The 26,119-nt window shown below is 36.6% G+C and overlaps 1 protein-coding gene across 5 annotated transcripts in view; it reads left to right on the top strand.

Annotated features, from left to right (window-relative positions):
- The window catches only part of BBS5 (Bardet-Biedl syndrome 5), a 41,846-nt gene extending 15,957 nt beyond the window's left edge, over nt 1-25,889 (top strand). For 4 of the 5 annotated variants that reach the window (XM_042994645.1, XM_042994642.1, XM_042994643.1 and 1 more), the window contains 9 exons: nt 1,486-1,620; nt 5,525-5,608; nt 6,552-6,575; nt 9,710-10,831; nt 15,056-15,213; nt 15,358-15,465; nt 18,538-18,723; nt 20,376-20,522; nt 25,327-25,889. In XM_042994645.1, coding sequence (XP_042850579.1) covers nt 1,486-1,620; nt 5,525-5,608; nt 6,552-6,575; nt 9,710-10,831; nt 15,056-15,213; nt 15,358-15,465; nt 18,538-18,723; nt 20,376-20,522; nt 25,327-25,438 — 2,076 coding nt within the window. In that variant the 3' untranslated portion in view covers nt 25,439-25,889. Of the gene's footprint in view, nt 1-1,485; nt 1,621-5,524; nt 5,609-6,551; nt 6,576-6,730; nt 7,145-9,709; nt 10,832-15,055; nt 15,214-15,357; nt 15,466-18,537; nt 18,724-20,375; nt 20,523-25,326 lie in introns of those variants that run through there. The other variant, XM_007074602.3, reaches the window with a different exon arrangement.
- Nucleotides 25,890-26,119: the final 230 nt, after the last annotated feature.

Raw genomic sequence — 26,119 nt, forward strand, 5'->3', positions numbered from 1 at the left:
AGTGTGTGTGGGAGGGGCAGAGAGAGAGGGAGAGAGAGAACCCCAAGCAGGCTCTGAGCTGTCAGCATTGAGCCCAACACAGAGCTCCATCTCACAAACCGTGAGATCATGACCTGAGCCAAAATCAAGAGTTGGACCCTCAACTGACTGAGCCACCCAGGTGCCCCATGATTATCGTTCTTAATGACAGAGTTAAGTCACTGTACTTTTCATGTATTATCTCAATCTCTACCCTATGATACAGTTACTATTTTTTCCCCATTTTACACTCAAGGAATCCGAGGCTTAGAGAAGTTAGGAACCTTGCCCATAGTCTCACAACTAGTAAGTGGTGGGGATAGATTTTGATTCAGGTCTGACTGATTCACAAGAGTGTCCTAGGGAAACACAGATATATACAAATAGACACACACATGCACCCTGAGATTATACGGTATCTAATTATAATTGCTGTGCCCCATTAGGCCAGTTCTTTGCAGAAATACATTTAAATAAAACATTTACTTGTAAAATCACTGCTCTTCTAAATTCGAAGTTTGAATATGAATGTCTACTCACTCCTTCCCCTTGGCCTGCAGATTAGTAGCTTCCATTTACTGAGTGCTTGCTAATGTTCCAGGAACTGTATCAAATGTCATGTGTACATTATTTTATTTAATACAATTAGATAACTGTTTTATGGTTAGAAAACTGAGGCTTAAAAGATTAAGGAAAATATGTTTCCCAGCATCAGATAGTAAATTTGTTGTAAAACACAGAATTTGAACCCAAAAGTATATGCTCTCACCTTTCACAGAATGCTACTTAATTGTTTTTTAAGATTTTTTTTAAAGTAATCCCTACACCCCATTTGGGGCTTGAACCAACCCCAAGATCAAGAGTCACATGCTCCTCTGACTGAGCCAGCCAGTCGCCACCCCCCGCCCCCCACCACTACTTAATTTTTTAACACTCTTCAACAACAATCTGTCGTGATCAGGTTCCTTTCCTAATTCTTCAAGGAGAGAGCCTCCGCTAGGCCATTCCCTTTCTTCTTTTAATATGGTTTATTGTTTTTCAAGGTCTAGCTCAAGAAAAGCTTAGTTCCCTTGGCCATCATAATATACAGTGTATTTTTTTTTTAATCTTAAAATATCATCTTTGATATTTATAGATGAAATGATGTGATATCTGGCTATGCTTCAAAATAATCCTGAGGGGTGAGAGGAGGAGATTTGGGGGAGAGGGAGGTTAAATATGGAACAGAGTTGGCCACACATTGCTACTTGTCAAAACTAGAGATGGCTACATACGTGCTTATTGTACTCTTTCTTCTATTTTTGTATGTGCTTTCAATTTTTCATTACAAAAATTTTAAATGAAAAAATCAGCTTACCTGTGGTGCTCTGAAATAAAGACTAGAGTTATAGTTTATTATATACTGTGATTACCATTCCCAGGCTTGTTTTTTCTTTTCTTTTCTTTTTTTTTTTTTTTTTTGTACAGAGTGGAGGATATGTTCTTGGCTTTAAAATAGATCCTGTGGAAAAACTACAAGAATCAGTTAAGGAAATCAATTCACTTCACAAAGTCTATTCTGCCAGTCCTATATTTGGAGTGGATTATGAGATGGAAGAAAAGGTAATTAGTTCAGTATGTAAAATACAGAGTACGCTGAATTGCTTTTACACATCTATAAAATTCAGACATAAATACATGTGTACAATTTTGAACTTTGTTTAAAACGATGAATGTACAGACTGCTCAGTGAGCATGACCCCCTCAGCCATCACAAATTTGCAGCTATCCACCTGTCTGTCCACTGGCTGCTCCGTTGTCATTCCTGCCCTTCTAGGTGAGAGGTTTATTCAGAGAAGCGTCCACGTGCAAGGCTCCTATGATGTGGAAAGACTTCAGTCTCTCACGCTGTTTGGTTTTTATTCCACTTCTGCCTCCCCTTAGCATTTGGGCAAACCTTACAGGCCTTACAGATACAATGCTTTTCTCACAGAGCCCCACCATATAGCAACTCCAGGAGTCTACTCCATCAATAGGGCCAGGTCCGTTCCCTATTCATCAGTGCCTCTGACATACCAGTTAGGAAGTATTTTGAGTATCATGTCCATATGTCTGCTCTTTGCTTTCTGTATGATTTCTGGCTTTTGCCCCCAAACCCACCCTGCTCTCCAGGTACATGAACTCTCCTTTGGCTTTATTCTTCAGCCTCTCCAACTAGGACCCTTGTCATCTGGTCTGTCACTGGTGTCCTCACCAGCCACTACATCGGAGATGTCCTCACTGTCTGCTCTGTCAGTGGGACCCTTGCCAGAGGTTCTGTCTCTGGTGCCCTCACTGACTAGTCTTCTCACAGGTGCCCTTGCTATCTGTTATTTTGCTCAGGCCCTCACCGTACACTGTTACTGGTGCCCTCGCCACCCCCTGTCAGTAGTGTCCCTGCTGGCACTCAGCATGTTGAGCCATATCACAAAGCATATACATTACCTGTCTCTTCTGCTCTCGGACTACAGTGCGTGAGGGAGAAGATCAAGTAGGGCTGGACAGCTAAGTTCAAATCCACACCCTCCGACTTCAGCCAGGCCTTTGTTGCCTGGTAGCACTCCTTGCACGCAGTTTTTTCTCTCCCTGTAGTACTCTGTATATAGCCCCCTCCCTTCCAGCTGAAACTTCTCTGTGGGTTGCTGACTGCATTATACATACGTTCATGTATTTCATCTCCTTAACCGTCATTTTCTGTTTTCCTCCCACTCTGCACTTCCTTCGGCATTCTCCCTTTCACTCGGCCTTCTCTGTACATTGCTCAGCAATGTCAGCCGTCCTCCAGTTCCGTCCACGTACACTGCTGTGCACGACTCCCACATCTTTTGTTCCGACCTCGACACGTTCTCTCATATTGCCAAGCCCCCAAATATTTATGAAGATATTCACATAAATGAGTGTTCCAAATAACATAAATTGAATTTCTCACTTAAAAGTTTATCTGAGTAATTTAAGTAAATAAATAATTTTCCAAGTCTCTAAGCTACCCTGGGACTTGATTGCATACCTCAAACTTGGCATACCTAAAATGCTATCATTTTTCTCAAAAGCACCATCCTACTGATGGACCTATTTGTTTATTTTTAGCATTAGTCAAAGTCAGCCGTGCTCAAAAGCTGAGATTTCCTTTTTGTTTTTCTGATTGTCTGATTTCATACATTCAGTCAATCATACAGCCTCCTCCCTTTTCCTATCCCTTTCTTTACACTCAGACCACAATTACTGTTATGACTTTTCCTTCCAGAATAATGTTGTGGAACAAGCATGTTCCTTGGAACCTGGCAAACCTGACTTTAATCCCCATCTCACCATTTATTTGTGATTCTAGGCAAATTTGAAGTACAATTTTCTCATTATAAAATGAAGATAATCTCTCTCACAAAGTTATTGATCATGTCCATGAAATGGCTGGCATATGAGAGGCACTCAGGATGTTAATTCTCCTACAAATTCTCTGCTTTTCATTTCTTCTCTTTTCTTCTTTTTTGATCCGCAGTGCGTAATAGCCAGCCATAATGACTCACTCTTATCATCTTGTGTTAAGCCCCTACTCAAAAGCCACCTCTTCAGGGAGGTCTTCCCTGACTACCATCTAAAACAGCAGCCTCCGTCATTTTTTTGTCCCTTATCCTTGCTTGCTGGCTTGCTTGCTTCTTTTATTTTTGGTACTACTCATCAGTCTTCATTGTAAATAATCTCCATGCAGTCAGGGATTTTCATCTATTTTCTTTAACCACTGTATCTCCAGCAATCAGAACTAACACCTAATAGGCTCTTAGTGAATATTCATAGATGTTGAATGGCTGCATTGAACACCTACTGTTCCAATTCACTGCTCTAAGAACTTTATATGCATCATTTCATTTAATCCTCCCAACAGTACTCTGAAGTATAGTATTATTATCCTTATCTCACAGTTAAGGAGATTGAGGCTTAGCTAGGTTAAGTTACTTATACACAGTTACACAACTGTGAATGTGGTTGAAACATTCAGGCTGTCCTCAAAGAATCAGGTCGCTCTTGTCAAGTAATACACTTCTACCCTACACACCCCTCCCATCAATTACCTATAGTATAGATAAAGTCTAAATTCTTTGGGCTGGTATTAAAGAATTTCAGTAGACACCAGTCTACATTTCCTACCTTATCTGCACAGCCACAGTATCTGGTTGTACAGCTTGTGCACTGCCCAACTATAAGAACCTGGTAAATGTAGTGTGAATGATGCTCCTTTGAGGTTGTTCAATACAGTAGCCCTGCTAGCTTCTTCTGTCTCATGGGACTCTTATATTCTGACCATACTGGATTATTCATCATTCTTCAGCCACATCCTGTGGTTTCTCACCTTTGCTGATGCTGGTCCCCTCTGCCAGGAATACCCTTTCCCCTAACCCTACCTATGGAAGCCATCTTCATCCCAAAAGGCCTACCTTATATGCCACTTTTTTCTTCATGAAAATTTCTGGGATTCACAAGCCAGAAGTCGTGCTGTCTATATACATTTTTATTATAATAGATAAATTGCATTTGTTACAGCTACTTTTCATTGGTTAAACCATATGATATTAATCTTTGACCATTTTTGACTAGTAAAAATGGCAATTTCATATGTTTCAACCTAGTATTTAATTATTTGTAATTGTGTTTTATCTGTTGCTCCCTTCCCACGAGATTACAGACCTTTTGTAAGGACAGGAACTTTTTACCCTTGGTAGTACTAGCATAGTGCCTAACACACCAAAGATACTAAAACATTTGAAAAATGAATATCAGTACCATATTTTATTTCGCTTTACCATTAGAATAGTCCGTGCAAATCATAGTTCTTTTACTTTTCACAAATTCTGTTTAATGACCATTTCAGTTTTAAGGAAAATGGAAAATTTGCTGTTATCCAAACTTAGTTTTTTTTAAACCATGTGAAAGAAAATCAGATAAAGTCCAATGAGAGTTTTTTTCTTTAAGGATATCTCTAAGTATCATATTAAGTATGTGTAAATTTGTCATTTTAATATTTTTGATGATATTGACTTCATATTTAAAACCTTGATGTTTAACTGATTACTCAAGGTAATTTTAATAGAATATAAATTATGGTGTATCTGGGTGGCTCAGTTGGTTAAGCCTCTGACTCTTGATTTCGGCTAAGGTCATGATCTCACAGCACATGAGTTTGAGCCATGCTTCAGGCTGCTGGCAGTGCAGAGCTGCTTAGGATTTTCTGTCTTCCTCTTTCTTTGCCCCTCCCCTGCTCTCTCTTCTCTCTCTTCTCCCTCTCTCTCTCTCTCTCTCTCTCTCACACACACACACACACATACAAGTAAATAAACAGAATATAAACTATGCAGTGATTTTTCTAAGATTTGAGTAGTTTGCAACTGTTTTATCCTTTTACAAGTATTTACAATTTTCACAGCACATTTTACTAAAATTATTTGTTGAATTACTATCACCTCTTTGATGCATTTTAACATCTGCTGATTTTTAGCCACAGCCCCTTGAAGCTCTGACAGTTGAACAGATTCAAGATGATGTAGAAATAGACTCTGATGATCACACGGATGCTTTTGTGGTGAGCATGATGAAGACGAGCTACTGAAAATCTTATGATTTTTAAAATCTGAGTCATGTTTAATTAAGTAATGGCTTAAGTATGTAAAACACCATAGAACATGAGACTTTTTGAGAGTTATCTTACATATGAGTTGGAAAGCAATTTTTTCTTTAAGTTAGGGACTTGTTCTTTGAAATTACCTTTAAGTTACCAAACTGGGAAATAGTTTGAGAACACAATTATTCGGAGGATTTCAGATCTGCAAAAGATTTTTCATACCCAAGAATAATAGAACATGCTAGTTAATTAAATTAATTTAAAAATCTATACTTTTCATAATTAGTCTTTATGAGATGGACTTCCCTTCGATTTATTGGCGTATTACCTTAAAAAGGATATTTGAACAATGAACTTTTCTGTTGCAAATTTATATTATTTAGCTTTCATAGCCAGAATAATAATAATGCTTTCTATATATGGTGGTGTATAAATCTGACTAGCATACCTCTCTGGGAACAAGTATTTTTAAACAAGTGTGAAATTCGTGTAAAATATTTAATTATAAACTACTACTACCTCAAATGTATGCATTTGCTGATACATTGAAGCACTGATTGCTTTGTTTTGTTTTGCCAGCATCTTCTTCTAAACCAAAAGTAGGGATAAAATTTTATAGCTTTTAAGTCATTCTTTTTATCTCCTTTCAGGTTAACAATGCTAATTATGTACTAATTACAAAGCACATTTTTTGGAGCTTAAAGCTTGTAGTCACTACTAATGATTGGCAAGTTAAATCTGCTGCTAGCATAGTAAAGATAGATGACAAGAGCATTAGACAGAATGAAACAGAATGTGAAATATATGTAGTTACACAGTTGTTTTATAAATGAATTACCTATTTCTTAGTCCACTCACCTATTACATGTTGAGTATGTGAAATATTATTTTCTTTGTCTTATAGGCTTATTTTGCTGATGGCAATAAGGTAAGGACATTTTACCTATAGTATATGAAAAAAAAACTTTCTGTATTCTAACATTTAGTATTCACAAAACTTATGTGAATCCTATTTTTTGTTTTTTTTCCCTCTTCCTTGCCCACCTTCTTCATTCCCATCTCATCCTCTTATCTCACAAAAAGCAACAAGATCGTGAACCTGTATTTTCAGAAGAACTGGGGCTTGCAATAGAGAAATTGAAGGATGGATTCACCCTACAGGGACTTTGGGAAGTGATGAGTTGATCTTGAGTTGAGCTGGATTTCTATTTAAAGATATCTCAAGATTAAGTACTAGTCGCCTGCTATAAGGCATGGAATAGTTTTTACATTTACAGAAAAAGCTTTTAAGAAAGAGGGGTTTTTTTAATGATTAAGGAAAAACTCATTTATCTAAGATTTTATTGCCTCTCTTCTAAAAATTATATTTAAAATTGTAATCATCACATATCTGGTTTGTAAATATGTTTATTTTGTATCTAATGCTTGTACATTATTAGTCTGCAGATATTAAAAGACTGTATCTTGTTGGGTTAATAAAGAACTTATGCAGCACCATTTAATGTTTTGAAAGCATCATTTAAAACAATAAGATTATTCTTATGGAGTTATCAAAATACTGCTTTTTTAATTTTAAAATCTGGTAAATGAATTATCAAAAAGCTCCAAATGTAAACGAACTCTAATATAAATTATGACCCTTAAACTTGTCATGTTTAGGTGACCATTTCTGTAAAACCTAAAAATGATAGCTAACTCTGAAGTATATCAACCCCTGTGTAATGTTTTGGGCACTATTTTATAAGTAATTTCAATATAGATTTGACAAGAATACATTTATTTAGTAAGGAAATAGTTTTAAATAGTTTGTAAATAAATAGTTCATTTATTGACTTTCTCCTTGTTTGTATTCATTGAAACTTCTTTGAAGTTTTCAAAAATAGAGTATTCTCAGATTTCTCGGTTAGCTAAGATTTGGCAACTTCTCTGGCATCAGTGTTTTTTGCCACTGCTTGGGTATAAAGAAACACTGTAAGGAACCTTTGTCAAATCATTGAAATCAGCAGAAAGAGCCCTCTTTCTCTCAAGAGAAAGGAGTGTTTTAGAAACATTAAAATGAGATGCAACGGTATGTACAACCATAAACACATAGTACAACCAAATGCTAACCTGAGTTTAATAAAAATCAGTGAACAAAAGCTATACATTGGTTTCTTTATCTAAAAAGGAAAAGATTTGTACATTTTTAAAGGTGGGGTTAGAATAAACAACCTATGTTAAGGGGAGAAAAGGTTGTTTGAAAAATTTATACAGGTCACAAAATGCTGCCAGGAATATATTTAAATAGTTTTTCAAGCAAAACAAACTTCATAATTGCTTACTAGTAAGGAATCTTAAATGTCATAGCATGGTGTTTGCATCTGACTCATTAATCTTTTCAAATGTTAGTTGTTACTTGTAGAGAGAAATGAGTCATTTATTGTTTAAACACGGGAGCAGCTGTTCATTTTTTCTAGTGTGTTAAAACCTTCACTGACATCTATAAATGGAAAAAAGAGTCAATGAGCTCTTCTTTCAGCTGTTGTTTTAGCAGCTGACAGTACCATTGACTTCACTGTGATGTAAAATAAAAGAAAAAGTCTTTACTCATGGGTAGAAACCTTGAAGTTTAAAAATACAGAATTCACTGATCTGGGGGCATTTATTCATTCGACAAATATTTATGGAGCACACAAGGCCCTGGGGCTATAGCATTGAACAAAGCAAGCCAAAAAAACTTCCTGTCTTCATGGAGCTTATATTCTTTTGAGCATTTTCATGAATACCAAAATTTGAAATTATACAGTATTTCTATAGCCCCACTGAGTTCGGAAACTGTGACAATATAATTTTATAATAAAATAGTTCATGAAGAGGTATACAATGTCATCTGCATATAAACAAAGGATCAATTTTTTTTCAAATCATGACTTCTGCATTCCCTAATCAATATGGTGTTCTATTATAATCGAGAACTTAAATTATGATTTCAGTTATATATTCTTTTCTTTTTCCTTATATAGTCTTGTTTTCCAAATTATGCAGGTGATATATAGCACTTCTTCCTCAGTCTGCTGTAGTCTGTTGATAACATTGTTTTCATGGAGTTATATCTGTATTTTAACTTTTTATTTAATGAAAGGTTATCTTCAACATTTAAAATCACAGAGTATCTTTAGTAAATCATATTATATTTGAGTTTTTTCTTTCCCTATTGTTGACTTTTAACTATTTCTATTTCTGTCTAAGCTTGATGACTCCTTTTAACCTTTTGCCTTTATTTTACTTGTTTTATTATTGTTTGCCACATCAGATCCTTTGTAGAGCAAGGCAGGGTATGAATAAATAATTTTATCATTTAATTCAATACAAATTAGGGTTTTTCCATTTAAGAATAAAGATAATTCGGAATGTCTTAGAAAACTAGCAATTTCTCTGTATTTATTATTTCAATTATGGTGGGGTATTATTATTGATGGTTTTTAAAAATAAAATTACAGTACATAAACAGAAGTTTTTAAGTTTCGTACTTCTAAAAGAAAATTGTAAATCCCACTGTTTTAAATAGAAAATAAAAATTCGTATGTAACACTTATTGGAAAAGGGATTTTGCTTATGAGTATTCAGATGAACTCACCTCATATTCTTGACCTTTGCATCATTAATTCAGACAGCCAAGGAGTTTGCCACTAGACCATTTTTAGCGGACTGACTCATTTTTTATGATTCAGTTTTCTGTTAGTTCAATAAACATTTTCTTTAAACATGCCTTTATTGACATATGCTGTAATGCTTTATGTATTTTAAAGCTTTCTACTTCATTTAAATCCCCTGTTTCTTAGCTGTTTCCTTAGTGATTAAAAGTTCCAGTTGTTCCCTTCAATCTATAACAGCTGCAAGAACAACTCTTCTTTCCAAACCAGCTCTCCTAAATTCCCGTTGTTAGAGTGGGTATCTATATTTAGCCGGTGGGATTAAATTGCAAAGGCTTCAAGCTGGGCAAAGCACACTGATCTGCCTTTTTACAGCTAGACCTGTGTGCTGCGAGGAGCTAAGGCCTTCAGTGTCCCCTTCCTTACCCAGGTTACTCACAAAATGGATTCCCAGCGGGAACTCACAGAGGAACTGCGGCTTTACCAATCCACCCTTCTTCAGGATGGTCTAAAAGATCTCCTGGATGAAAAAAAATTCATCGATTGCACCCTAAAAGCAGGTGACAAAAGTCTTCCTTGCCACAGATTGATTTTGTCAGCTTGTAGTCCTTACTTCCGTGAGTATTTTTTATCTGAAATTGATGAGGGGAAAAAAAAGGAGGTAGTATTAGATAATGTGGATCCTGCTGTATTGGATTTAATCATCAAGTACCTGTACTCTGCCAGTATTGATCTCAACGATGGAAACGTGCAAGATATTTTTGCCTTGGCCAGCCGCTTTCAGATCCCCTCGGTGTTCACTGTCTGTGTTTCCTATCTTCAGAAAAGACTTGCTCCTGGTAACTGTCTAGCCATCTTAAGATTAGGACTTCTTCTTGACTGCCCGAGACTTGCGATCTCTGCCCGTGAATTTGTGTCTGATCGTTTTGTACAGATTTGTAAGGAAGAGGACTTCATGCAACTATCTCCGCAGGAACTGATCTCAGTCATTTCAAATGACAGTCTAAATGTGGAGAAGGAAGAAGCGGTATTTGAGGCGGTGATGAAATGGGTGCGAACAGACAAGGAAAACAGGGTCAAAAACCTTAGCGAAGTGTTTGATTGTATTCGTTTTCGCCTTATGACAGAAAAATATTTTAAAGATCACGTTGAGAAAGATGATATAATTAAAAGCAACCCAGAACTCCAGAAAAAAATCAAAGTTCTCAAAGATGCCTTTGCAGGCAAACTCCCAGAACCTAGCAAAAATGCAGAGAAGGCTGGGGCTGGGGAGGTGAATGGTGATGTTGGTGATGAAGATTTACTTCCTGGTTACCTGAATGACATTCCCAGGCATGGAATGTTTGTCAAAGACCTCATCCTCTTGGTGAATGACACAGCTGCCGTGGCTTATGATCCCACAGAAAATGAGTGCTACCTCACTGCACTGGCTGAGCAGATTCCCCGAAATCATTCTAGCATTGTTACCCAACAAAATCAGGTGTATGTGGTAGGAGGACTATATGTGGATGAAGAAAATAAAGATCAACCTCTACAGTCCTACTTCTTCCAGGTAAGAAGGGCTAGTTTTCTAAAAGTAGAGATGTAAAGGAAAGGCTGCTGTTTACTACCCAGTTACCTGATGTGTGAATCATTCAGGCTGCTTGCATTTTATTCTACTAGATGTCTATCCAGTCCCTTGCACCTTTGCTACTTACAGAGCTGACAGAAGTACTTAGATCAGTTAACTTAACTGCTTGTTAATATTTAATAAAAGGTTTGGTGAAGAATGAGGTTCTAATTAATGTGTAAGTGAGGACTCAGATTTTTTTTACACTCTTTTACCCACAGTGTTAAGTTTATAGCTGATGGTGACTATAATCCTTCAAAACCCAGTGTGTTAGTAAAACCTAAATTGAAACTTTTAACCCATTAAGTAGGTTAATGTATTTCTCTAAACCGTAGTACTTCCACATTGCAAAAATTATAATTGGTCAGATTTTCAGCCTTTTTCCAGGTTTTCTTGAACTGATTTGAAATTCTTAAGGGTGGTATTTTATCTGTTATTTATGTTTACTGCCTAAAATATAATTTTGTTGAAAATGAAGAGAACTTATATAACTTAATTTACAAACTTTGGGTTACCTTCTGGGAAAAACTACAAAGGTGTCACTAATTTGAATTCATCAATTATATTTAGAAATTTTTATTTACGATGATTTTTTATTTATGACAAGTGACCACATGTATTTGGATCAGAGTTGTACTTCGACATCATTCCAATTTAATCTGTTTTGTGAAACCACAGATGTGTCCAAGAAACCAAATACTCCCAACTAAACTCTTTATAGTTTGTTTGAAGTGAGTTTGTTTCATATTATTAACACATTATATTTTATCCGTTTATGAAGGAATCAGTGGCTTACCCTTTATCTTTAATAATGCCAATTTTTAAGCTACTTTGTAGCTTACAGCTAGCTCAGATGAGTTTGTTTAGATCATAGCTACTCATGGCCTGAGATTTATGGGCACTTGAACTGGAAAGGCCAAAGATAAGTGTAGAATGTCATACCACAGTCACTGTGTGCTCTCAGTGTGCGACATACTGTGCCTTCACAAAATACTACCTTTAACCAGCTTTTCCTAATCTTGAAAAATGTAATATATATGTTAATCATTCTTAATTTTCAAAGTTCCATTGAAAAATGTTAACTATGAAATACAAAAATAAAACAGAAGCTATAATCCTAAGTGTTTGAATGCATGCCAGAAAATTTCCTAAGCTCTAATTTTAAAATCAGTGAAATTTCAGAAAAGCCAAATTGAATTTAAAAGGCAATCATTATATCTAGGAAGTAAAAATGACATAAAACACAAATGGACAGACAGGTATCTAGAAATCATAGATCAAGGAATACTTAACAGTATTATCTTTATTCTCTTCCATCCTGTTACTACTTTTTTTTTTTTTTAATTTAAATCCAAGTTAGTTAACGTATGGTGTAATAATGATTTCAGGAATAGAATTTAGTTGTCACTTACATATAACACCCAGTGCTCATCCCAACAAGCCCATCCCCCCACCCCCACCCCTCCAGCGACCCTCAATTTGTTCTCTGTCTTTAAGAGTCTATTATGGTTTGTCTCCCTCTCTGTTTTTATCTTATTTTTGCTTCCCTTCCCCAATGTTCATCTGTTTTGTTTCTTAAATTCCACATAAGAGTGAAATAATATGATATGTTTTTCTCTGACTGACTTATTTCACTTAGCATAATATACTTTAGTTTCATCTACATTGTTGCAAATGGCAAAATTTCATTCTTTGTGATCACCGACTACTCTTACTTTTATGGGCACAGCCTCTCATTTCTGGTTCAAGAAATCTGTTCAATGTTCTTTATAGCTACGAAAACAGCTACACAAAGTTGAAAAGGTCAACTCTCTGTCATTGCCCATGACTTGCTTCTCTTAAAAGGGACAAATAGTGCAACAAGATGCCAGGATAAAAACACCTGACTGTAAGAAGGGTTATTTATGACTCACAAGAAAATATATGAGAATTTCAAGTTTTATATTGTATTTTTCTGCTTGATCCCGTCTGTTTAGAATGTATTAAGTTAGGAGTAGTATGATCTTTGATTGTGTACTATAAATAGATTATGAGAATTTTTTACCTAAGAGAGGGTTGTTTGTTTTGTTTTGTTTTTCATAGAATTAAAAGATTCATCAAATCTTTGAACAGGATCCCATTTTAAAGTAATGTAGGTCCAAACCCTGATTTTAAGGATGAGGAAACTGGAGCCAGACAGGTTAAATAGCTTGACAGATCATCTATAAAAGAGCCTGGTAGACAGTACTGTTACATCTGCTGTACTAAATGCCCTGATTGGGGAGAGGATGGTGATGTGGACAGTCCTGTACAGTGTGGGCAGTTAACTCTTTAGTCTGGGATTGTAATTGCTGTTCCCATTTTTAAAAAACAGTGGATTTATATAGCTTGTTTTTGAATATCACTTAAAAGCTCTGTGCTTGACCAATTATTTAACCTTTCTGTGCCTCAGTTTTCTCGTCTGTAAAACAGATAATAAAAGTGGCAATCCTGGAGGACTGAATGAGATTACCCGTGTAAAGTGTTCCGTACGCAGCCTGTCACAGAGTCCAAACTTCATAAATGTTCATCATTATTTCTACTATACTACACACCACTTACTTGCTGAAAGGACTTTTTTTTCAAAAATGAAAAAATCAGCGATCACAACCTAGATGTTAAAATTTGTGTGGGGCGCCTGGGTGGCTCAGTCGGTTGAGCGCCGACTTCGGCTCAGGTCACGATCTCGCGGTCCGTGAGTTCGAGCCCCGCGTCGGGCCCCTGTGCTGACAGCTCAGAGCCCGGAGCCTGTTTCAGATTCTGTGTCTCCCTCTCTCTGACCCTCCCCCGTTCATGCTCTGTCTCTCTCTGTCTCAAAAATAAATAAATAAAAAAAAAAAAACGTTGAAAAAAAAAAAAATTTGTGAATGCAGACCTAACAATGCATATGTGAGGATTAAACTGCTCATTTTATCTAGTCTTAATTAGTACTTGCTTTAACCAAAGTTATGAGGTGAAATATACATAGGCTTCTACAGAGACCCTCCCTTGACCACAGCCCTTATTATCTGCACCTACTCTTGGTATCCAGTTATTCTGGGGTTTATTCCTTCTTCTGCTACACAGATGTAGCACTACAGAGAACAACAAATCTGTAACTGCACTCCTTCAAAAAGCAATTTTCTCATGCCTTCATGTCCTAAAATGCAAAGTGGAAAAATGTAAAATTACCAATAGTAAGCGCTGAAACTGATACCTGCCACACCAGAATTACCTACCCGAGAGCATGGGCACCTAGAGAGCTGTCTGAGGCTTGCAGAAGTAGCAGCAGCAAACACAAGCAAGTTACTTCCTAATACAATTTTAAAAAAAGACAGAGGCGAGGGTTTTTCCAATGACTTCCAGCAAAAGGCTAGGAGGTTATAGCCAGAACCCTGCCTATGTCAGAAATAATAAAGCGAAACAGAGAGAAACCTACACAGTTTTGAAGAAAAGAAAAAAGATATTGCCTAACATCCCAGTTGTCTGTGGACTGAGCGACAGGTCCAGCTGTCCTGGCTTGGGGAGCATGTTAAATATAGCATTCGGGGGTCACTCACATACACCCTCCCCACAGTCACAACTTCTCTTCCCCAAGGAGCTAACAGTATTAGGATGCTTTTTTCGAACCTGAACAAGACAACATGGGAAGAAACTTTGACAAGAAACCTCACAGTTCTAACCAAACTCTAGTGACTCTATTCTCTTTTTCCAGATTTTGTTACTTTTAGCTATTTTGGTAAACCAAGCAGAATTTCTCATTTTTCTTGGTAATCCAGAGGTAAAATATGATACTTTTGGATTGCAGTTTTATTTTACCTGCAACATCTTTGACTATCTCAGTGTATTCTTTTTTAATATATATATTTTAAGTTTATTTATTTTGAGAGAGAGAGAACAAGCAGGGGAGGGACAGAGAGAGAGGCAGAGAGAGAATCGCAAGCAGGCTCCATGCTGTCAGCACAAAGCCCGATGCAGGGCTTGATTTCACGAACTGTGAGATAGTGACCTGAGCCAAAACCAAGAGTCAGATGCTTACCCAGCTGAGCCACCCAGGCGTCCCACTATCTCAGTGTATTGTAAACAACACATAGAATATAGCATATTTCTTGGAACAACTGTAACTCTTTTCTAACAAGCTGTACAATTCCTTATATATTTTTCTTTCAGCTTGACAACATAGCATCCGAGTGGGTTGGACTTCCACCTCTGCCATCAGCCAGGTGTCTCTTCGGTCTGGGAGAGGTAGATGACAAAATCTATGTAGTTGCAGGCAAAGACCTTCAAACAGAGGCTTCGCTGGATTCAGTATTATGCTATGATCCCGTGTAAGTTGCCATGACATTCCTGTTTCGTAAGCATTCAGGTATATGAATGCCCATTACATATTCATAGCTTTAGAACCTAGAATTAACTGAAAGCATAGAAAACGTGTTTCAAAGCATAGAAATTCTACCGTCTTCTCATTTCAGGACTGCAAAATGGAATGAAGTTAAAAAACTGCCTATCAAAGTCTATGGCCATAGTGTGATTTCACATAAGGGGATGATATATTGTCTAGGAGGAAAGACAGATGACAAGTAAGTACCTAAAATCTCCTTATGGTTTACATCCAAATGATTTTCTTTAACATTTTTTTAAGTAAGCTCTACCCCCAACGTGGCGCTTGAACTCACAAACCTGATCAAGAGTTGCATGCTTCACTGACTGAGCCAGCCGGGCGCCCCTCCAAATGATTTTGTTATTGCAAGAGTTCTTCCCTCCTTTCATCTGAATCTACATACTGAAATGAGACTTGGTTCTCACTTATAACATTTTGGAAGTGAAAGTTTCAAAATAAAATTTGAAAAGCTATTGGAGGATATTATAAATGATTTCTGAAGGGAAACTGTATAAAAGTTAACAGTTGCTAAAGTATCAAAAAATAAATAAAACTTGTTAAAGTAAATGTGTAGATATTCAGCATATTGCTAGGAACTAGCATGATACCGCCCTCATAAGCATTCTTACAGTTGAAAAGCAGCATTTAGGAGCATAATCAAGTCTTTTTCATTATATTTCACTACGTTAAAGCCAGTGGGCTTTCTTATTCTTTTGGCCACAACTAGATAAAAACTAAGTGTACCTCTTTAATGTTATATCTAAAATATAACTGCTAAACCAATAGTGCATTAAAATATCATGGATTTGTACTTTACCTTCATAAAAGAATTTAGATAGGTGAGTTTGAAACTGAGGAGCCTGGTGACAGAAAAGAAAGCAGTTATTTCCTAAACAATGTTTCACTGATTTACTCCTGGACAGAGTAAAAATATTTAAATATTTTGATAGTCAAAATGTTTAACAACTGGTCACAAAGAGGCACTGATCAAACAGAACAGCTGCATCTGGTACACCCATGGCTGCCTAGTTTCTTGTGAGAAAAACAGGATGAAGATTCATATAACTTGATTTCTAGGCACTTCTCAAGGGATAGGTAATTAGGAAAAGGATCTTGTTACTCAAAGGGAGAAGTGACTTCAGAGGGCTCCAAAAGTCAGTCGGTTAAGCCAGGAGCCTGTCTGGTAAAATGAAGATTTTCAGTTTAAATAGTGAGAACTAATGTCCTGCCTCTGAAAACTCTGCCTAATTTGGCTTGTCCTCATTTGCCCGAGCTACTTAACAAATAGAGATAATCCTGGAAAGGGAACCAGAATTAAGAATTATAAGGGCAAAGCAGGAAAGGAGAGTAGAATATGGAAATGTGCTAGAAATAAAGAACTCTATATTCTGAGTTAACAATTAATGGTTATTATTAAATTAAAATGACAAATAGCACAGGAAATGTGATTTTAAAAAGCAATGGGAACCTAACGAGCAAAAAAAAAAAAAAAAGAAAGAAAAGAAAAGAAACAGACTCATTGATATAGGAAACAAACGGGTGGTTACCAGAGTGGGGAGATGTTGGGGATGGGTGAGACAGGTAAAGGGGATTGAGAGATACAAATTTCCAATCATAAAATAACTCATGGGGATGTAATATACGGATAGGGAATGTAGTCAATAATATTGTTAACAACTTTGTATGGTGACACATGATAACTAGACTTACCCAGGGGGATCATTTCATAATGTATAAAAATATCAAATCACTATGATATACATCTGAAACTAATACGATATGGTATGTCAGTTATACTTCAATTAAAAATAAAATAAAATAAAAATAAATAACTAATTGTTTAAAAAGAACAATGGGTTTTATACAGTCTATCCATATTCAAAGATAACATATTCTGATATTTTAATATTTTCCTTAATCCCAGCCATTCCCATAATTTAAAGGAAGGCCATATTACAAACTTAGTGCAAAATCTTATTTGGGGTATTTTTCCTGAGTAAATAGGATGGAAAATGTGTATTAAGCAGTGTTCTGACTTTGAAAATCTACTGACCCTGCCAAATGATTTAAATTGTTTCCTTCAAGTGGTATTAGTAACCAGGAAATTGATATGTCAGTAAGAAGCATACAGGTCTTGTTGGTAAGAATATATTAATCTTGAGAGTATGATTAACCAAGACAGCATTGCTTGATGAATGCCAAAGAACTTTGAAATGAGTCATTATCTAAAAGTAAGCACTAAATCTCACTAGTTAACACCACTGAATTTGAAGAACATAGTTTTGTATCATGACCTTGTCAAGAAGTTTTAAAATAATACCCATAGTCAAATATTAGAGGAAATGCTTCTACTCCAGATATCTGGTCTTTCATAAGACTAAAGAAAAAAGTTGTCCTCCTAAAACGTTGGGAGTATTGTTTGTTGGCTTTTTTGCTTTACCAAATATATCCAGGGGCACCTGGTTGGTTCAGCTGCTACAGCATATGACCCTCGGTCTTGGGGCTGCGAGTTCAAGCCCCACATTGGGTGTAGAGCTTACTTTAAAAAAGCAAAAACAAAATTAAAAAGCCCACAAATATATCCAGTTGATGAATTATTATTTAGCATTTTGAACTCCTATCAGTAAATTATGGATAACCTTAAGGAACTCTGAGGAACATACTAAGAATAATTCAGATGAGTACAGGTTTTCCTGGTAGCATTTAGCATATAAAACTGCTCTCCTTACTCATCTATTCAGACGACTAGTTGTCTAATCTATAGTCCCAGATTTCTTAAAATACACTGGTGTATTAGTAGTATACTAAAATGAAACAAGCCATCATATTATGGAGTTAAATTTAAAATAGGTACTTTCATACCTAATTATTTTTTAAATTAACTAAGTCATTCCTAGGAGATTCAAACAATAAGATAAACTTAACATTTTTGTTACTTGGCACAAAAAGGGTCTATGATCTTTTTTTTAACTCTATCTGTGTCTTCTGTTGAATTTAGCAGCAGATAGGATTAAAATCCACTCTGGGTGATTGCCGAAAGGAAAGATACTCTACCATTCAGTAGTATATTTAAGTTATAAAATAGTTTTAGTGCCCACATTCGCAATTGTCCTTCACTTGTGTCATAGGCTCAGATTCAGAATACTTATGAGTTTTTCTAATTCTGCTTTATGTATCTGAGATGGGAAGCAATGTTAAACGATTAGTGAAATTGCTTCTTTCAGAAAGGAAGGTTCTAAAAGGACCATTTTGTTGTCTTTTATGTTTACAGAAAGTGTACAAACAGAGTGTTTATCTACAACCCAAAAAAAGGAGACTGGAAAGATGTGGCTCCAATGAAAACCCCTCGTTCCATGTTTGGGGTGGCCATACATAAGGGCAAGATTGTGATTGCAGGAGGCGTCACCGAAGATGGCCTTTCAGCTTCGGTAGAAGCTTTTGACCTCATAACCAATAAGTGAGTTGCTGTATCTTACCAAAGCATATGAATCACTCTACTTTTTAACTTTGGATGAAAATGAAGCTTTCTGATTAGGACATGGGGAGAGGAGGGCAGGGAGGCAAGGATTAAGATGAAGTATGTGGGTTCCTTCTACTGTCATTGGGTGTGAAAAGCCTAACATTTTGATGCATTACATGTGTTTGCAACTTGGAACACATAGTCCTCAAGTTAATGTTGGAGTGTTCAATTTGTCCTTATTTGTTATTAACTTAACTTTATGAATTTAGTCGTGCAAAGGTAATACTTCTGAATAATTATATACACGTGGGTGAATATACATGTCTCCGTATGGTGTTTTGATTTGAAATATGTAGAATGAAAAGACCTCCACTTAGCTTATGATATTTGTAAAGCATGAATGCTTCAAATGGTTAATTCTTTTATACTCTTTATAATTTCTTAATATTTTCACTTATAAGCTTTTATTGGCTTAAAGTTAATATGAAAAGACATTTGACAGATATCGTTTATGTAAAATTAGTCTTTTCAAATTTTTGAGTTCACTCATCTAGATAAATACATAGTTTTTACACTCTTAGTTTAGCAATGAAGAAAAATCAGAGCACTGTCATTACTTTTTTAAGGAACCATGTATGCCTGATTACAAAATACACTTTAGTATCTGAAAATCACCAAGGAACTTTTATGGGACAGGATTTTAAACGATCATTAAAAATCGTGTTTTTGAAAACTATCATATAGGTAAACACTCATAAGAAGTTAAAGAAGCAGTGCACAGAACTATAAACACTCTATGTTCATAGCTTTTTCATGTGTATGTATAGACATTTATATTTATAAATCTGTATGCTTTTTGAAAAAAACAAAATTACACTAAAATGTTGCTTATGGTTATGTCTGGAGGGTATGATCATGGTGGTATTTGTTTTCTTCTATACCTTTTTGTATTTCCAGATTGTCTACAATGTATATGTGCTATTTTTATAGTTAGAAAAACAAATAATATGTTTAGAGAAAGGTCCACTTTTAATGACAGAGAAATAGAATAGAGAGTTGCCAAAATGACTAACTCATTCTAGATTCTTGATACCTCCAACTGATTTTATTAATTTTATCATTAGTTGTCCTATTTCATATGGCTTTAAACATTAAAAAGTTCCCTTAAATCCTTTATTTAAAAAGATGAAGTCATTAAAAAGAAAATTACTAACTCTAGTTTCTCAACTAGGTTAATTACATGCCTTTACTGCAAAGGATTTAGAGATTTCTTGAGAAATGATGGAAACCAGGCTTTTTAAAAATTTGTATTACCATTCAAATGAAATCCAGCACAGTAAGACTCAGGAGCCCTAGAAGTGTACCAACCCCCCAGTTTATGGCACACATTTTGATAACCATTGCTGAACATGCTAATTGATGAAGGTGAAATAGTCCAAGATTGACATATTGAGGGCTTTATATTTAATCTGGTTACATCTTTCAAATAAAGAAATATTTAGCTATTTTTCAGTAGAAAAACTTAATCTTCTAATTTTAGATGCCTATGCTAACTTGAATTTTTAAATTATAATTTCACATAATTGTTCAGTAAATAAATTTGGCATTTCCTTAGGTTTTACATTGACTGTCTTTTCAATAATTCCTAGATGGGAAGTAATGACTGAATTTCCCCAAGAAAGAAGCTCCATCAGTTTGGTCAGCCTGGCTGGATCCCTGTATGCCATCGGGGGCTTTGCCATGATTCAACTGGAGTCTAAAGAGTTTGCACCCACTGAAGTCAATGACATATGGAAGTAAGTTTTTTTGACTCCAATTTTTTGGACCAAAGATTAAATCAAATAACTGATAACCGATAAAGCAATTTTGCAGTAAAGAGTAAGCCAGACTTTCCCAACATGTATGCTTCTTCTTGATAGTAGCTTAAACGCTTTTCAAACCTAACTGAACTTTTGCACGTGCCACTTACTTGATGATCAAGTACTGCTTCTAATTAGCTGTGTGCTTGGGAAAGAACTTATCTAGGCCTTTTTCTTAATCAGTAAAATGAGATTCGGACTGTTGATTCTTTAATAAAGCTCTACTCTGCTCTGAAAGTGTACTGCACTAGGCATCCAGTAGAGTGAGGGCTGCTTCCAAACCTTTCTACCAGAGGGTACTTTATTTCCTAAGAGTTCTGAAGAAACATGTAGTTAACTTCTTGAGTTTTCCACAAATTCATTAATTCTGTTTTGATTCTAATTTAAACCGTTTTTGAGTTTTTGAAGATTCAGTTACAAAAGCGTTTTAAAAAAGAAACAGGTGAAAAGGAGCAATCCATTTTACCCCTCAGATCGATGCTGGGCAGGTCTCCGAAGGATGACACCTGCAGTGGTTACTCAGTTGAATATTTTGAAGTTAGGCTTGAAACGAATGTAGTATTTATACAGTGTGTGGGGGGTGGTGAATTTTACCATAGTTTCTAATACAGTGAATGTCCCCTGGAGACCAGGGCACATACAGGAAGTCTTAGGAGCAGAAGTGTAAGTTGTGTCATGGAGAGCCACATGGTTGGGGCAGGGCATACAGAATGCAGATATCTGGTTACCACTAGGATACCACATGTGTCTGTCAAATGGCACCTGCTGCCTTCAGCCCAGGCACTGTGTTTGCTGATAAAAATTTATAGGAGGCAGATCTCAGTTGCTTGAGGTAAGCATTAGTGAGTTGATACCGTACACTCATCCAGAAACTGCCAAATTCATGCTTTCCCTCTCAGCTGAAGGCCAGCCCCCACCCTCAAGGATGGATGCTCTTCCTTGGTCTGTCACCAGATTGTCTGGAACCTTGGTACTCAAAGTATGGTCTATGGACCACCAGTGGTGGCATCTCCTGAGAGCTTCTTAGAAATGCATAATCCCAGGTCTCACCCCAAATTTAATCAGTATCTTCATTTTAACAAGTGATTTGCTCACTAATTTAAATTTTTAGGGAGGGAGGGAGGCAAACCATAAGAGACTCTTAAAAACTGAGAATAAACTGAGGGTTGATGGGGAGTGGGAGGGAGGGGAAAGTGGGTGATGGGCATTGAGGAGGGCACCTGTTGGGATGAGCACTGGGTGTTGTATGGAAACACATTTGACAATAAATTTCATTTTTAAAAAAATAATAAAAATAAATAAATAAATTTGTAGGGATAGCTTTGGAAGAGCGATCAGTGAAGGCATACCGCCAAGGCCAAGAGTAGAAAGTGGATATTACTGCTTCTATACCTGACCCACCACATGCCTTATTCCCTGGTGAACTGAAAGGCTGAAAGACAGGTGGCTTAACCAAGGAATTATTTTATGCATCAAACATTATTTCCTTGTGTTGTTGTAATAGTAACTAGCTACGTAGAAGGCAAGAAAAAAAGTAGCTATAAAGGGAAGGTAAGTATTACTCATCTTTCCCCACCCCAAAAAAGGAGGAGGAACAAAAAGAAACCAGAGATTTCCAGGGAGGAAAGGAGCTATCTTAGGGAGAAGTTGAGATGGAAAAAGGCTGGAAGCAGTAGGGAAAAAAAGAATGAAATAATGGAGGGCTGAGAAGGTTAGGGTTTTTGGAAAACAGGGATAAGCACAAAGAGTGAATAGGCAGTGATCCTTAACCCTGGCTGCACATTAAAATCACCTGGGATGGGGGTGCCTGGGTGGCTCAGTTGAGCGTCCGACTTCGGCTCAGGTCATGATCTCACAGTCCATGAGTTTGAGCCCTGCATCGGACTCTTTGCTGACAGCTCAGAGCCTGCAGCCTGCTTCAGATTCTGTGTCTCCCTCTCTCTCTGCCCCTCCCCTGCTCATGCTCTGTCTCTCTGTCTCAAAAATAAATAAAAACATTAAAGAAAAAAATTTTAAATCACCTGGGAGGCTTTTAAAATATACCAGCGCCTGGACCTTAACGCAGGCCAATTAAATCAGGATTTCTGCAGTGAGGTCCCAAAACCTTCTCAGGTGATTCTACTATGCAGCCAGCGTCAAAAACACTGATGTTAGGGAATGGTGCTGTCAATCAGCTGAATCCCACATGAGCCACTGTGGTTCCTAACGGTGGTCAAAAGCTAAGTTGCTTCAGCAGGAGGATGTTGTAGGCAGCAAAGTAGAGCATCTCCTGCTAAAAGTAGCCCTTATATTGCTGAGGGGAGCCTGAAAGAGGCATCCTCTCTGATTATGTTTGATTTTGCAATTAGGACAGTGGTTCCCAAAGTTGCTTGCTCACTGGAATCACATAGGGAGCTTCAAAAAGTACTGACACCTCTTTCCTATCTCTATGGACTATGATTTCATTTTCTAGAGTATGGTCTGGGCTTTTAAACTTTCAAAAGACCCCTGGATGATTCTAATATGCAGACAAGTTTGGGAACCGCCAGATTGGGGAAAGGCAAGAATGCATTCATCACTGTCTGCTTGGCTGTAAAATTTTAAATTTAGGTACTGGTGTTTTCCACTTGGGTGATAAAATCTAGAGCAATAATTCTCAACTCTTGCTGCGTATTAGAATCACGTCAGGAACTTTAAAAAATGTTCTTGCCCAGGCCATACTCCATACCAGTTAAATCAGTCTCTGGGGGTAGGACCCAGGCATCAGTATTTTTAATGTCTCTAGTGGTTCCAAATGTGCTCTTGAAAACCAGTGATCTGCTGTGGTTTCCAAGGCAGCATCAGCACCACCTGTGTACTTGTTAAATATGCACATTCTCAGGCCTTACCTCAGATCTACTGAAACTCTGGGATTGGGGGGTCCAGCCATCTGTGTTCTAGCAAGACCTCCAGGTGACTCAGATGTGCACTGAAGTTGACGGCCACTTAAATTCTCCTGAAACTAATATTACACTGTATGTTACCTAACTAGAATTTAAATAAAAACTTGAAACATTAAAGAGAAAAAAAAAAGTTGAGAGCCACTGATCTTCCAGAAAGGTGGCTGCCCACTTGTCCTCAACTTCCTGGTGAATCTCTACTCACATTTGCAGAGATGAGAACTATCAGTATACCACATTCCAAACATATAGACCCTCTTAGTGTGATATGTAAAAAAAAAACCCCAAAAACCTTCCATTCTCGTATTTTTTGCTGAAATCTTTCCATTATTTAGGATTGACCAAGCTGAAAGTAAAAATATAACTGTCACTGGGGCACCTGGGTGGTTCAGTCAGTTGAGCATCCGACTTCGGCTCAGGTCATGATCTCACAGCTGTGAGTTTGAGCCCCGCGTCGGGCCCTGTGCTGATGGCTCAGAGCCTGGAGCCTGCTTCAGATTCTGTGTCTCCCTCTCTCTGCCCTTCCCCTGCTTGCACTCTGTCTCTCTCTCTCTCAAAATAAATAAACATTAAATTTTTAAAAATTAAAAATAAATAAAAATAAAAAATACATAACTGTCAGGAAGCAAATGCTTTTAAGCCTCATTTAACCTGATATTGCTTAAATGTGGTCACTTTTTCTTTAAGTCACTTAAAACCGTTCTTTTAATTTGTTGCCCCAAATTTTGTATAGATAATTAAAGTTCTTCCCTTTATTAGTGGTAAAATATTTTTTGTCTACTTTTCTCAATGTAAAAATCACTTGGTGTACAGTACAAATCTTGAAAATTAAATTTGGACTATTGTTAAAATTAAGTCAGATAGGACATATCTTACATAAGTATGAGCTACTTTTAAAAATTATTACTTTAAATCATCATCATAGAATGATTTGGCGGTATTTCCTTTGTGCCAAGTATTAATAGCTTCTGGAGGAGGGAGAATACTAAGGTGAATAAGATATATTATTTGCCCTCAAATACCCTTGAGCTTGTTGAGGACATAAATATGAGGAAAAATTTTCAATAGAATGGTAACTGCTATAATAGATACTATATAAAGGACAATGTGAGAAATGAAGGGAAAGCTACAAAAAGGCTTCAGAGAGAGGGCAGCGTTTAGGAATTCCTCATGCAGAGAAGGCATTCCAGGCACCAGGCAGAGTAGAGGCACACATATTTCAAAGCAATTCAAGTTCCTGTATCTTTATAACCGTGAATATTCCCTGAGGGAACAACCTAATGTTAGTTCTTACCTAACATCAAATGCAAAATCTAATAGTACTCACACAGGACAATAAAGCAGAAGGGAATGGATTGTTCTGGAGTGATCACTAGCATCAGCTGCCATGGTGGGCACCACTGTATGGGAAGGATTGAAATTATAATCAAGGTGACCAGCTGTCCCTGACTTTTCAGTTCTTACTCTTAATGTAGAGTCTGCTGACTTTGACTCATAGCGACCAGCCATCTTTATCAATCCAAATGTGAATGACTGATTAACTGTTACTCTTCATCTCTGCACAGTCTTTGATTCCCAGAGAAGGCTTAATTAACTGCCTAAACATCCAGATTAAACACCATGGCGGTGGTTCAGACATATGCTCAGAGAAAGCATATTTGAGGAGGAATTCAAATGATATTGTACCAGTCAGGTGTGTCCTCCTCTAGTTAAGAGCCAATAGGTTTTTCTCAAAGACCCACATTCGTATATTTAATACAAGGAAACATACAGAACTATCTATTTAAAAACTGCTTATTGATTACTTTTTTTTTCTCCATCAGGTATGAAGATGATAAAAAAGAATGGGCTGGGATGTTGAAGGAAATACGTTATGCTTCAGGAGCTAGTTGCCTAGCAACACGTTTAAACCTCTTCAAACTGTCTAAACTATAAACCGGGAGGTGAAAAAAACACAATAGAATGGAATGTGGTTTGTTTGGATAATAGGGCTTTAATTTATTATGTTTTCAAAAGCCTATACAGAGATTGATGTAGAAATTATTCACTAATTACTGTCCATGAGGTTAGCAGTGGGTGTCAAAACCTCGGTCATTGAATCTTCAATGTAACGATCATTGTTTAAAACCATTTTCTAGTAGGAAATTAAGTATTAAGTTGAACAGATTATACCTTTTGTTAATCTGTCTCACTCGATTGTAAAGAAATTTTCTAAATTTGAGTTGTTTACTAATTCTTTCATTTGCATTGTTATGGTAACTTTACACTCATTTTCTATTATAAATGAAATTGGAGAATGAAACATGTACATCTACATTTTTTAATGTTTAAAATGTCAAAAACTTTCCCTTGTGCTTCAAGATATGACAAGATTCTATGCATTATATTAAAGATTACATACCATGAGAAAATGGTATTGGAATTTGGTAATGGTATTTGGAAATGCTATTTAAAAAGTATAATAAATGGGTTTCATTTGAAGGGGAAAAAACCTCTAAGTAGTCAACTTTAAGTGGTCTTTCTTTTTTTCTCCATTCCTTTTGTGACACTAGTATATTGTTTATGATTTAAATCAAATTTAATTTTTTGGGGGGGTTACCTGGGTGACTCAGTCGG

This window comes from Panthera tigris, chromosome C1 (genome assembly GCF_018350195.1).
Source record: "Panthera tigris isolate Pti1 chromosome C1, P.tigris_Pti1_mat1.1, whole genome shotgun sequence".
NCBI classification, from domain to species: Eukaryota; Metazoa; Chordata; class Mammalia; order Carnivora; family Felidae; genus Panthera; species Panthera tigris.